Source organism: Dendropsophus ebraccatus, chromosome 6 (genome assembly GCF_027789765.1).
Source record: "Dendropsophus ebraccatus isolate aDenEbr1 chromosome 6, aDenEbr1.pat, whole genome shotgun sequence".
Lineage (NCBI taxonomy): Eukaryota > Metazoa > Chordata > Amphibia > Anura > Hylidae > Dendropsophus > Dendropsophus ebraccatus.
Genome location: NC_091459.1, coordinates 14,051,481 through 14,065,449, shown reverse-complemented (window position 1 = coordinate 14,065,449; position 13,969 = coordinate 14,051,481). Strand labels below are relative to the sequence as shown.

Genomic DNA, 13,969 nt, shown 5'->3' with positions numbered 1-13,969 from the left:
TTGGACCCACTGCTTGCTTCCCATAGCGTGTGGTCCCAGCCATGGGTGGCGACCTGGGGGTCTCCTGCCACAGCAAATACAACCCACCTTGGGGCGGGCAATGGTGAAAACCAGTGCCCCCTTAGACTCCGCTCCTTGGTGCGGCCTACATCATAGCTGGCGGCAGTTCAGCGGATCCCCGACTCCAGTCGTAACACACCTTGCTACATTTCAGCTACAGTATGCCTTTCCCAAGCTTGAGATTCTTACATAGCTGAAAAGCTGCAAAGGGTGCTACCTTGGATCAATTTTATTTGGACTACCATATACCTCTAGCCCCTTTACTGTGTACTGGATCACCAAGGATTATACCACAGTGTTCGATGGTGGCACTTTTGATGCTGGGCATTCAGTTGACACTTTCTATAGAGTTCTGGCTATGATGTCAGAGGCTTCTCTGATGTAGATGTAAAGGTCCCCCCTCCGGCTGTTGTTACGGACACGTTGCTTGTTTACTGTGTAGAGGCGCTGTTTATTTGTGCAATATGGCAGTGTTACTTATTCGTGTATAGTGGCGTAGTTGTATAAATTGTTAGTATTATCAATGTACAATGTATGGTGACGTTATGTATTTATGACTTCATAATGAGGGCATGGATGGTATCTATGAAGTGAGAGTGCGTCTACTGTATGTGCGTGTGAGCGCCAAAGCCCCGAGTGCACAGGATCTCAGGTGTCCTGTTACTGCCAAAAGGCCCCTTTACATAGGCTGCAGTGAGCGCCAAACTGTTGGTTGATGATTGGTGTCCCTTTGTCCCTTATTGTCTGAGTACGGTGCACTAAATGAGCTGCACAAAAGATCCCGTCAGCTGATGATCTGATGATGTTCTGGTTCATCTGAACCAGAACTCTCAGCATTTGAATATAGGTGGCTGAAGAAGTTGGATGGAGCCCTGACGCTGCCTGGAAAACTTGTTTTTCATGGCTCCCTAGGGATCCAATTTCTCCAGCCACCAGTAATCAAGTGCCAAGAGTTAAAGCGGTACTCCGGGCTGGGGGCTTTTTCTTTTTACCTATGGCTGGGGAGGAGGTGGATGAGGGCAATGACGTCCCCTTACCTCCCCGGTTCCAGCGCCGTGTCCTGGATTGCACCGCTCCGGTCTGCGCTGCCGGGCCGCTTCCTGGTCTCTGCAGGGGCTTGAGATGTGACCTTTCAAGTCCGCTCAGCCAATCAGTGGCAGAGGCGGGATCCTGCCTCTGCCACTGACCGGCTGAGTGTAAAAAAGCCACCCAGGCCGGATTACCCCTTTAAGGTTCAGATAAACCCGAAGGTACTTGAATGTGATTGTATACAGACTGATTGTTGGCAATGGGTGTACCTAGGAATGCTCCTTTGCCTAGCGATCAGCCCATGTAACAGAACCCCTGTCTCTATGTGTTTGTTTAAAAAATATGAAAATTAGCAAAAACAACTGAAAATGCTGCTTCTCTACCTTGTGCTACCCCTGACCTCTCTAATGCTATACTACATCCTATTGTGTACTTATACCCATGACTGAAAACAGGCCCTATAGCCGACATTTGACTTGACCCCACCCCTGACTGACCACTAAGCCATTGAGTGTAGTCATAACTGCATTCGGAGTGCTTGCGGTTAAAGGGACATTTAAAGGGACAGCTGGGGCAATGGGTGCTGCAAATGATGACAGCTCAGGGGGCCCAGTGTATTGCAGGAGTGGGCCATCGAGCCCCAGGATGCAGTGGGCCCCGTAGCAGCTGCTATGGTTGCTCTGTAGTGGTAGTTATGCCCCTGCTCCAACCAGAGAGATTCTGGATCAGTTGATTGTAGTCTAGTTACATGTGGCAGGGAATGTAAGAAAACTGACCGAATAGCTATGCAAACTATTCATATATAGGAGCAATGGCTATGAAAGCCAGTCCCGGCCTGCCTTGAGCAAAGACACTATGCATTTTTTTCTGGTTGCCTTAAAAGAAACCTGTCGGCTGTTTCATGCGTAGAATGAAGCTGAGGCAGGAATTCTCTCTACAATGTACTGGGATTTATTTGGAAATGTTGTAGTGGTTTTTTTTTTTAGAGAAATCATATATTTTTCTTTCAGATCCACTGGTTTCAGAAAGTAATATAGATTTGTAATTTACTTCTATTCAAAAATCTCAAGTCTTCCTATACTTATCAGCTGCTAGATGTCCTGCAGGAAGTGATGTTTTCTTTCCAGTGCTCTCTGCTGCCACCTCTGTCAATGTCAGGAACTGTCCAGAGCAGTAGCAAATCCCCATAGAAAACCTCTCCTGCTCTGGACAGCCACTGGCTTATATAATATCTCAGAATCCTAAATCATAGTGCTTTGTAGTGAGGGGGACTTGAAACCACGATCTTTTAACTTCTTTACGCTCAACACCTATTAATATAAGTAAAGCAGGATCTCAAGAGACAGGAGGAATTTATTAAAGGGTTACCCCAGCAAATGTTCTTTTTCTTTCAAATCAACTGATGTCAGAAAATGATATACTGATTTGTAAGGGTCCATTTACACAGAAAGATTATCTGACAGATTATCTGCCAAAGATTTGAAGCCAAAGCCAGGAACAGACTATACACAGAGATCAGTTCATAAAGTAAACACTGAGATTTCTCCTGTTTTCAAATCAATTCCTGGCTTTGGCTTCAAATCTTTGGCAGATAATCTTTCTGTGTAAATGCACCCTAAATTAGTTCTATTTAAAAATCTCCAGTCTTTCAGAACTTATTAGCTGCTGTATGTCCTGCAGGAAGTGGTGGATTCTTTTCAGTCTGACACACTGCTCTCTGCTGCCACCTCTGTCCATGTCAGGAACTGTCCAAAGCAGTAGCAAATCTTCATGGAAAACCTTGCTGCTCTGGACAGTTCCTGACATGGACAGGGGTGGCAGCAGAGAGCACTGTGTCAGACTGAACAGGACATAAAGCAGCTTATACGTATGGGAAGACTTGAATTTTTTTTTTTTTAAAAAAAGAAGTAAATTACAAATCTATATAACTTTCTGAAACCAGTTGATGCATAATACACAGAAACCAAAATTTGCTACACGCTGTATAGGCTTCTGTGATAATATATTACAATTATAGACAATAAACATAGACAATTTCTGCTGTATACTGTAGTAAATGTATTAGGCCTTACTAAGTTCTGAAAACTGGACTCTTTACATGAAAAGTTCTAATGGAACTTTTATAGTGAAACTATGTATCAGTCTACTCAGCTTCTCCTGCTCTATAACATGCAGCCTTGCCAATTGGACTGTGTCTTCTATGTGACAGGTTCCATCTAATGCTTGGGAACTGTTATTTGATGTTATATTTAAATTTTTTATAAAAGAAATACAGTTAATGTTTCAGTGCTGTTTGCATCACCCATTAGGCTATGTTCACACAATGTATATTTTGGCAAAATCACGGCCGTTGTTGCACATTGCAACAATGGCCGTGATTATTATGAAAATATACGTTACCTTGCCGTCTTTGGGATCCTGGCCACAGCGTATACACATAGTATACACTCCGGCCGGGATCCCTAGCTGCTGCAGAACACCCTGTCACTGCACACAATGAAGCGCGCGGCTCTGGCTCCACGCTCCATTGTGTGCTGTGGGGAGTTCTGATGCGGGCGCGCACGGATGTGCTCTGCGGGGCTAAAGATCATCTGGCCAGTACCGGCCGGGGGTGACCTTCTCTGAGACCGGCTGTTCCGTGTCACAGAACGGCCGGTCTCTTACTATGTATGACCATAGCCTCAGGCTGTGTTCACACCTACGTTTTTGCAATCTGTTTTTTTTCATCCGTTTTTGCAAAAAACTGATAGAAAAACGGATTCAATTTTGTGCATCCGTTCTGATCCATTGTTCCATTAACTTTCATTATAAAAAAGATCAAAACACATCCATTTTTTTAACATACACAAAAACGTATCTGACCTTATTTTTGCATACGTTAAAAAAAAAAAGAAGATTGCAAAAACGTAGTGTGAACTCGGTCTTATATGGAAATCTTTTCAAATGTATCGGTAATATTCAACAGCAAGTAAACTGGTAATAAAATATCCCTCTCCCAATTTCACACTTTTGAGATCTACATTACGCTCCCCATGTGGAGTTTCTTTTTTTTCCTTTTTGGAAATGGGTCGTCAAAGACGTATCGGGTATTTCACAGCTAAATATAGCCCTTTCCCACTTCAGAAATCACCTCCTGGATGTCAATGCTAATGATTTATGTGTGGAATAGAGAACTAGTGACGGCAGCAGGTTGATCCTCAGCTACAGACCAGAAACCTGATTACTGATGAGTCTCTTTTTTTTTTTTCTTCAAATATATGAATAATAAAAATACTGCAATTACATCGATTGGACGGCTTAGCAAACCACTTAAAGCGACTCTGTACCCACAATCTGACACCCCTACCAAACCGCTTGTACCTTCAGATCGCTGCATTTGATCCAAGATCTGTCCATGCCCCTAGAACATTTTCTCCTGTCTGAACATTGCATAGGTGCGTTAACGTTCCAGCCCATGTGCCAGGCTGACACAGCTGAGGAATAGGAGACAATCTGCCTGGAGCATTCCTAATGATGAAGAGGGTGGGGAGGAGGAGCGGAGGGGTGGTGCAAAGTTAGGGCACAGACATTCTAGGCAACGGCCGTTGGGCACGGGGCTGCAAGTTTAAAAGTTGTTTTTTAGGACAATAACTGCATCACCTGTCGAACGGACCCCAGGACAGATCTTGGATTAAAAGCAGCTATCCGAAGGTACAAGTGGTTTGGGGGGGGGGGGGGGGGGGGGTGTCAGATTGTGGGTACAGAGTCACTTTAAATGCCCTGAGATTTATTTATAGGAGAGGTCTCTCAACCACAGCCTGCATAGAATTTGCTATTTGAACACTCCTTTAATATTTATCAGCCACAATTTATAATTTTTTTTTCAATGTTCTTTTCCTGAATTGAAGTGTTTATTTTTGATGGTCATAATGTAAGTCATTTAATTGTATATTAAGTTGTTTCTATAAACACTGTAAAATATTGGCGAGACCAGTAGAGGCTGGTGTGAAAAAGAAAAGACTATACTCACCTTCCCTGCTCCCCCCACTACTGCCTGGTCCTGTTGCACAGCACTTTCTGGTGGAATTGTCTACTCGGCCAATCACTGGCTACAGCGCTTTCCTCCCACTGAGCTGAATGAGCAATTGCTTGTGCTGACACTGACACCAAGTGCTGCACAGTGGGACCATGTATGCTCCATCAGAACGTCGGTGGTGGGGAAATATGGAAGATGAGTATAGTTGTTGTTTTTTTTTATTATTATTTTTTTTTTATAAATACAAGGCTGGTATAAAATTATAAAATAAATAAATACTTCCAGAATACCCTTTTTAAAGGATATATTACATTCATGAGGTTATAATTATTTTGTCCTGTCTTTACTTGCAAAGGTTTAAAGGGGTACTCCAGCAACATTTTTTTTTCTTCAAATCAACTGGAGCCAGAAATTAAAAAGGTTCTGATGTGTACTGGAGCAATGCCAGTGAGGAAAATGGGATCACCTGTATATACATATACATACATATATAAATTAGTAATTCACTTTTATTCAAATATCAAATATATAAAATTATCCAGTACTTATCAGCTGCTGTATGTCCTGCAGCAAGTGGTGTATTCTTTCCAGTCTGGAGAGCAGAAGAGGTTTTCTATGTGGATTTGCTGCTGCTCTGGACAGTTCCTGACATGGACAGAGGTGGCAGCAGAGAGCACTGTGTCAGACTGGAAAGAATACACCACTTCCTGGAGGACATACAGCAGCTAATAAGTACTGGAAGACTCAAGATTTTTTTAATGAAAGTAAATTACAAATCAATGGCACTTTGTGGCACCTGTTGATTTGAAAGAAAGAAAAATATTGGTGAACAACCCCTTTAATAAACATAAACTGAAAAGCAGCATATCATATACTGATCTAGGGATCTAACTAAATCCAAGAAAACATACAGTATGTTGACTGTTGTACATGGTATTGCAGCTTAACCCCATTTACTTCAGAGGAACTAGGGGCCCTATTACACCGACAGATTATCTGACAGATTTTTCGAAGCCAAAGCCAGGAATGGATTTGAGAAGAGGAGAAATCTGTCTTTAATTTATGACCTGTTCCCTGTTTATAGTCCATTCCTGGCTTTGGCTTAAAAAAAATCTGTTAGATAATTTGTTGGTGTAATAGGGCCCTAAATTGCAATTTCACACACAACCTATGGACATATAGGGGGAGATTTAGCAAACATGGTGTAAAGTGAAACTGGCTCAGTTGCCCCTAGCAACCAATCAGATTCCACCTTTCATTCCTCACAGACTCTTTGGAAAATGAAAGGTGGAATCTGGTTGCCGGGGGCGACTGAGCCAGTTTCACTTTACACCATGTTTGATAAATCTCCGCAATGGGGGTGTTATTTATAAAAGAAAGCAGACATGTTTTTTTCTGGACAACTCTTTTTCTGGATACTGGAATAGCCAGTAGTCCTTTCTGGTATTCCAGGAATGGGGAACCTTTGGCCCTCCAGCGTTTTAAAAACTACAACTCCCATCATGCCTGGACAGCCTTGCAGCCCTTGTTTTATACACTACCTGTCCAGGTGCAGGTCTTCTCCTTCTCCCGATCCCGCGCCGCAGCAGCATACGAGTGGCCTCTCTAAACTGACAGACCACTCAGCCAATCACTGGCCGCGGCGGTCCCGGCCAGTGATTGGCTGAGCGGTCTGTCAGCCCACAGGCTGCTCTGAAGCTTCTGCTGCATGCTGGACCGGGAGAGAAGGAGAAGACCTGCACCTGGACAGGTAATGTATGATGTTTGTGAAATCGTCAGTCGCTCATCGCACACCGCTATTCCACGTAGCGATGTGCGGGTGGCGACCGATGATTTTAGGTCTGAACCTAAATGAACGTTCAGCCAATGACATGATCATCGGCTGATTGTTCTCGCTATTCCAAAAAGCGATAATCAGCCGAATCGGAATAGGCTCCAAAGGTTCCCTATCCCTGTGCTATTCCTTTAAAGATGCAGGCTTCTTACTTTTTAATTTTGTTTTTCTTGTCTAGTTCTAGGGACAGGCTGGAGCCATGTCTTCTAAGGTCGTTCCGTTTTATCAAAAGAGACACAAGCATTATGACCACTCGTACCGCAATCTTCAGAGCAGATATGTAGCTCAAGAATATTCAACACAAAAGTAAGTGGTTTATCTAAAAAGTCATTGTTATTGTTAAGTGTCTGGATTTCATTCATCTGTTAATAGAATTTGAACAAAACTCTTGTACATTACATGGGTTGCTGGATTTAAGGTGATTTCATTTTTAGATCCTTTCAATCAGTGTTCTTCAACTCCAATCTTCAATGCCCACCAACAGCAGTGGTGTAGCTACCATGGAGGCAGACCACGCAACTGCTTCGGGGCCTGTATAAAAGGGGGGCCTAGCTACGGCACTTACAGCAGCCAACTTCCTCTCCTCGGACAGCAGCGATCATCCACCCCTCCCAGACAGTGACTCACACCAGCACCCACCAACCAGAGCCCCCCCCCCCCTCCCCGACCTGGCTCGGTGTAGCCCTCCGGCATCTGTGACATCATTTATGCTTTACAGAGCTTTGAGAACAAAGGAACACTGGGGGACTGCGTAGCGCTGCGGCGTATGTGTGTGTATTTATGGGGAGGGGGTACAGGATTCATGGGGCCCCGTGAATCTAGTTACCCACCAGATCAACAGGTCAGGTTTGTGAATATCCCATGCAAAGAACACCTGTGGCAAAACATTATTATTATATCACATATGAAATGCTAAGGAAATCCTCTAAACATGACCTGTTGGTGGGCCTAGAAGACTGGAGTTGGGGAACAGTACTATACGGTATGTGCACAGTACGGAAAAAGTAAGGAACAAGGAATTTCAAGTGGAATCCGCCCTGTGGATTCCATTTGAAGTTTCGCCTGTCCCATTGATTCAATGGGATTTCTCAAGCTCAATCCGCAAGCCACGTCAATTCTTTGGGCAAATTGCAGATTGCACTTGAGGACTCCCATTGAATCAATGGGACAGGCGGAACTTCTGCGCTGCAGATTCCGCTTAAAATTCCTCACCTGTTCCGTAGAGTGCACATACCCTAAGATAGAAATGTATCTATCTGGTTTTAAATTTTTTCTGTTCTAAACATGTTCTATTTACAAAAATGCAGGTCTCATTACAAGAGAGGGCACTGATACACTTGGGGGTCTTCCCATCTCCGCAGGACATGCTATAAATGTCTCATCGATGCCGCTGCCAATTATCCTGAGATTGAGGGCTCTGGCCCCCACCGGCCGGCTTGTAGCAGCCACAGGTGGTCCGGGAGCTGAAAACACTTGCGTTAGCAGTTTCACACATTTTTTGTTAATTCCTTTGATGTTGATGGAAGTTGTGAAAACATTGTAGCACTGCGAGCTTTTCATTAGCTCCATAGGCAACCTGATATCTATGGCGTATCCTGCTGCCTGCGTGTAATTAGAAACGCTTTAAGGATTCAGCCTTCAGGATAGGGTGATTTTTTTTCCCAATTTTTTTTTTTATCCTTGCCTTGCGAATGCCATGAGTATTTCTTTAAAACTTTTCTATCAACATAGATTTTTTTTCTCTTTTTTTGGTGAGGGCATCAAAAAAACAGAAATTCCATTATATTTTAATGTTTGTTTTATCCCCACCACTCCACGAGTTTTCTCTTCCATGTCCCAGTGCCTCCAGCCTGCTCGTACAATTGCTGAATGAGACAGGACAACACTGTAGCCAGTGATTGCCTGAGCCGGCTGTCCCTCTTGTTTGAAGAGTGACAGCCCACTTAGTCCATCACTGGCCGCAGAGCTGTCCCGTCTCAGTCAGTAATTGGCTCAGTGGCGTAGCTACCATAGAGGCAAGGAAGGCAGCTGCTATGGGGCACGTGGGGGAGGGGGGCCCAGGGATGCACAGGGAAAATAAGAGCTGTCCTGTGTCTTTCTGCTTAACCCCTTATGTACTGTAGTGTATAGGTGACCCAGTGTTCACTTACACGCTGCAACACAAAAAAAAGACTTAATAGGCAGAGAAAAAGGAGATCTCTGCTTCACTGTTCTCATAACCCCTGACCTCTGCTCTCTGGCTGCTGCAATCAAGTAGGAAAATGTGCAGAGCTCTATCCAAAGGACAGGGGTTATCAGTGCAGGAGCATTGAAACAGAGATCTCCTTGTCTTCTTTTTAACATTTTTTTTGTGTTGCAGCATGTAAGAGAACATTGGGTCACTCACACACTGCAGTACATGAGGGGTTAAGCAGGAGGTCGTCTGCTCCTGCTCCTACAGTATGTATTTAACCATAAGGGCTCCTAATGGGCCCTTATAGTTTAAATACAGTGGACTGACAGAACGAGCAGCCATTGGCTCCCTGCTCTGCCAGTAACTTTTGTAGTTGCAGGCAGGATTCTGCCTCTGGTCACAAGAGATTTAATTTTGGGGAGGGGGAGGATAAAAGTAAAAAGTAATGCTCTTACCTCCGCCGCTCCAGTGCTGGTGGCCTTATCCGGTCCCCGGATCCCCGGCATCTTCCTGGACTGAGCCGGACCCGGGTTGTGATGTGTGCGGTCCACTCAACCAGTCGTTGATTTACTGTAGATCTGACTCTAAAATCCTCGCTAAATGTTCGCTGTAATTCCGCATTCGTTCACTAATCATTCAGGGTCCTATTAGATGAAGCGATTTATAACCAGTAACGATAAACGATCACAATCGAGATTGTTTATCGTTAACCTGAAATCGTTCACCATATTATGGTCCGTTTACACAAATCGCTAATTCGCCCAATCGATTGTTTAACGATTTTGAAGCAAGGTTTTGGTTTTTATAACGATCAGCGTTTAGACGAATAGATCGCTAAAAAAATGGTTAGAAAATTTGTTAGAAAAATCGTTATTGCGATCGTTTTTAAGATCGCTTAAGCCCATCTCACACATAGGGTCTTTAAAAGACTGTTTACATGAAGTCATCTGTGAATTTTTAGCGAACGACCAACTACGGTCCTAGAACATATTGAAAGATCACAATGAACGATTTCTCGCTTGTCTCTTGATCTTTCGCTGTGTTTACACGGAATGATTATCGCTCAAATGCGATCGTTATTGCGAAAAATTCGAACGATAATCGCTCCATGTAAACGCAGCATTACACAGAGCAATAGCCGCTAGTTATGATTGTTACAAGGATCGTTACTACGTTTCTTTACTCCATCCGATCCCAGCAAAAGATGGAACGAAAGACTGGCGAACGATTAACGATGATTTTAGGGTCAGATCGAAATCAACGATCAACGACACACGAGCGATTTTTCGATCGTTGCCTGCAATTACACAGGACAATTATTGTTTAAATTCGAACGATATAACGATTTTCCGCACGATAATCGTCCTATGTAATAGGGCCCTTACCCCTCCCCTTCCCTTGAGGAAGAAGTGAGCATTTGGCCGTGCCGAACATTCATATAGGGAGATTCAGGGTTCACTTTTATGATTGTTCATCCGCTGAACGTCCGTCTGACAGTTATTGAAGATGTCATGGCCGACTCATTAAATAAGTTCAAGGGAGGCCTCATGGGGGTTTTTACCTTTAATCAGCACAGTGGGGGAGATTTATCAAACATGGTGTAAAGTGAAACTGTCTCAGTTGCCCCTAGCAACCAATCAGATTTCACCTTTCATTTTCCAAAGAGTCTGTGAGGAATGAAAGGTGGAATCTGATTGGTTGCTAGGGGCAACTGGGCCTGTTTCACTTTACCTCATGTTTGATAAATCTCCCCCAGTATGATTATATTATAGGCTGAACACGATGGACCACCAGCATACAGTATACTGAAAGCCTATGCAGTGTGAGGCAGCAGATGACATATATTGTGCAGTATACATTTACAACAGGCAACAGGCCATTATATGCCTATACAGTGGCATTACTAAGAGGCTTATGTTATAGATATGTATAGCTATACTTAAACTAAAACTAAAAGGACTTAAATGTATACTCTGGCGAAAATCTTTTTCTTTCAAATCAACTGTTTTCAGAAAGTTATATAGATTTGTAATTCACTTCTATTTACAAATCTCTAGTCTTTCAGTACTTACCATGGGCATGGTGTTTTCTTTTCAGTCTTACACACTGCTCTCTGTTGCCACCTCTGCCTGAGACAGGAACTAGACTGCTCTGGACAATGCCTGACACGGACAGAGGTGGCAGCAGAGAGCGCCGTGTCAGGCTGGAAAGAATACACTACTTCCTGCAGGACATTCCGAAGCTGGTAAGTACTGGAAGACTTGAGATTTTTTAATAGAAGTAAATTACAAATGTATATAACTTTCCAAAACAAGTTGATTTGAAAAAATAACAATTTTTTCGCCGGATTACCCCTTATATCATGCTTTGAAGTCAATGACCAAGGCAAGTCACTGTATGCCTATAGAAAAACATTCAATAGAGGTTTTTTTTTCCAGAGATATATGTTAGGAATACTCCAGGCGTATAGCCCCAATGTCAATGAAAAATGAAATGTGAATAGAGCTTAACATGGGTGATTCATGGTTGTAATACCAGGGTCTATAGGGAAATGGCTGCATTGGTCTTATTTGTCATATAAAAAAGCAGCTGGAAGAGGTTTAATGCATAATGTGCAACCAAATTAATAGCGATTCCAAGTAATGCATGACAATCTTCTCTGCGCCATCTCTGCTTAATGGATTTTCTCAATGCTGTTTTCTCTTTCTTCCCCTCCAGTTCATTGTCTGACACACATTACAGGAAGCCTCAGATTTTTGTCTCTGAATATTATAATTGCTGCTTTGTTGTGTTCCAGTTCAGCGTCTCTTTCTTCCATATTAGCTCAGCAGCCATATTTATTATTCTAAAAAGAAGATGCAAAAATTGTGCATCAGTTTCCAACTTTATCCTAAGGGCCCTATTACACCGGACGATTATCGTTCAGATTATCGTTAAATCGTTCGAATCTAAACGATAATCGTTCGGTTGAAATGCAGTTAATGATTAACGACCGAACGAGAAATCGTTGATCGCTTTATAAGAACTGGACGTATTTTTATTGTTGCACGTTCGCAAAATGTTCGCAAATCGTTCGCATTGACTAAGGGTGGTATTACACGGAACGATAATCGGCCGAATTGGCCCGATTCGGCCGATTATCGCTCCGTGTAATAAATGCAGTGATCAGCCGATGACAACGATCATCGGCTGATCGTTGATATAGGTTAGAACCTATTTTCGTCGGGCGCCGACCGCGCACCGCTGCGTGTAATAGCGGTGCGTGGCCGGCGACTAACGATATACATTACCCATCCACGTTCCAGGGCTGCTCCTGCCGTCCGCTTCTCCCTGCGTCCCGCGCGCGCTCTAGCGTCACAGAGGCCTGTCAGCTGATAGGCCGCTCAGCCAATCACAGGCCGCGGCGGTCCCGGCCTGTGATTGGCTGAGCGGCCTACCAGCTGACAGGCTACTGTGACGCTAGAGAGCGCGCACGGGACCCCCGGGAGAAGCGGACGCAGGAGCAGCCCTGGAACGTGGATGGGTAATGTATGCCAGTTTAGCAAGGGCTGCAAGGACATCGGTAACGATGTCCTTGCAGCTCTTGTCAAACGATTATCGGGCCGTGTAATAGGTCCAGTAAACGAGCAACGATCTAGCAGATCGCTGCTCGTTTACAGGTATTATCGGGCCCCCATCGGCCCGTGTAATACCACCCTAAGACATCGTTCGGTCGTTCACAATAGATACGAATGCAATAGCGAATAAATAGCGAAGAAAAAACGATCGCAATTACGATCATAAGTAACGTATATCGTTCCATGGAAATGAGTGAACGTTTTCAGGTCTTTCGCAATAGCGGTCGTTTGAGGTTGTTAATCGTTAACGATTATGCAAACGATAATTGTCCGGTGGAATAGGGCCCTAAGGATCAAAACTCACCCAAGGGTGAAAAAAAATCCTATATATTATAGATAAAGATTACCAATGGTGGATACAATATAAGGCTATGTTCACACACAATATTTTTGCTCAGTATGTTGCTCAGTGTTTTGCAACCAAAACCAGGAGTGGATTGAAAACACAGAAAGGCACACTGTTGAAATTTAGTATATGGTCGCCATTTAATGGCAAATAATTACCGTTCTTTTAAAATATTGGCCGTTATTTGCTGTTAAATGACGGCCATCCACTAAATTGCAACAGTGTGTGAACAGAGCCTTTCTGTGTTTTCAATCCACTCCGGGTTTTGGTTGCAAAGGACTTTCCGTAGCCTTATTTATTTCAAGGGGTACGCTGGTGAAAATCTTTTTCTTTTAAAATCAGAATATAGAATATTATATGGATTTTTAATTTACTCCTATTTAAAAATCTTAAGTTTTCACATACTTATCAGCTGTTGTATGCCCTGCAGGAAGTGGTGTATTCTTTCAGTCTGACACAGCGCTCTCTGCTGACACCTCTGTAGGAACCGTCCAAAGTTCTTTTTGTTCGCTCTTGCAAGTTTGCTTATGCTCTGGACAGTTCCTGACATGGACAGAGGTGGCAGCAGAGAGCAGCAGAAAAACACCACTTCCTGCAGGACATACAGCAGCCGATAAGTACCTGAAGACTTGATATTTTTAAAAAGAAGTAAATTACAAATTTGATTAACTTTCAGAGGTCAGTTGATTTGAAAGAAAAAGTTTTTCACCGAAGTACCCCTTTAAAAGGAAAGTCCAACTTCATGATCATTTCATATTGTTTTATTCTCTCTCTGAATTGCCAACCAGTATGTTGTAAAGCGCATCTGCCATTATGCTGCATTTCCTCGATTGGCATGCAGTCGCTGGCATGATGTCACTGAGCAGTAACAGGTACGTATGTCCAAAATCATCTC

The 13,969-nt window shown here is 43.4% G+C and overlaps 1 protein-coding gene across 3 annotated transcripts in view; it reads left to right on the top strand.

Moving 5' to 3' along the window:
• The window catches only part of MYOM2 (myomesin 2), a 230,171-nt gene that overhangs the window by 108,741 nt on the left and 107,461 nt on the right, over positions 1–13,969 (top strand). For all 3 annotated transcript variants that reach the window (XM_069974526.1, XM_069974527.1, XM_069974525.1), the window contains exon 2: positions 7,117–7,244. In XM_069974526.1, coding sequence (XP_069830627.1) covers positions 7,138–7,244 — 107 coding nt within the window. In that variant the 5' untranslated portion in view covers positions 7,117–7,137. The remainder of the gene's footprint in view (positions 1–7,116; positions 7,245–13,969) is intronic.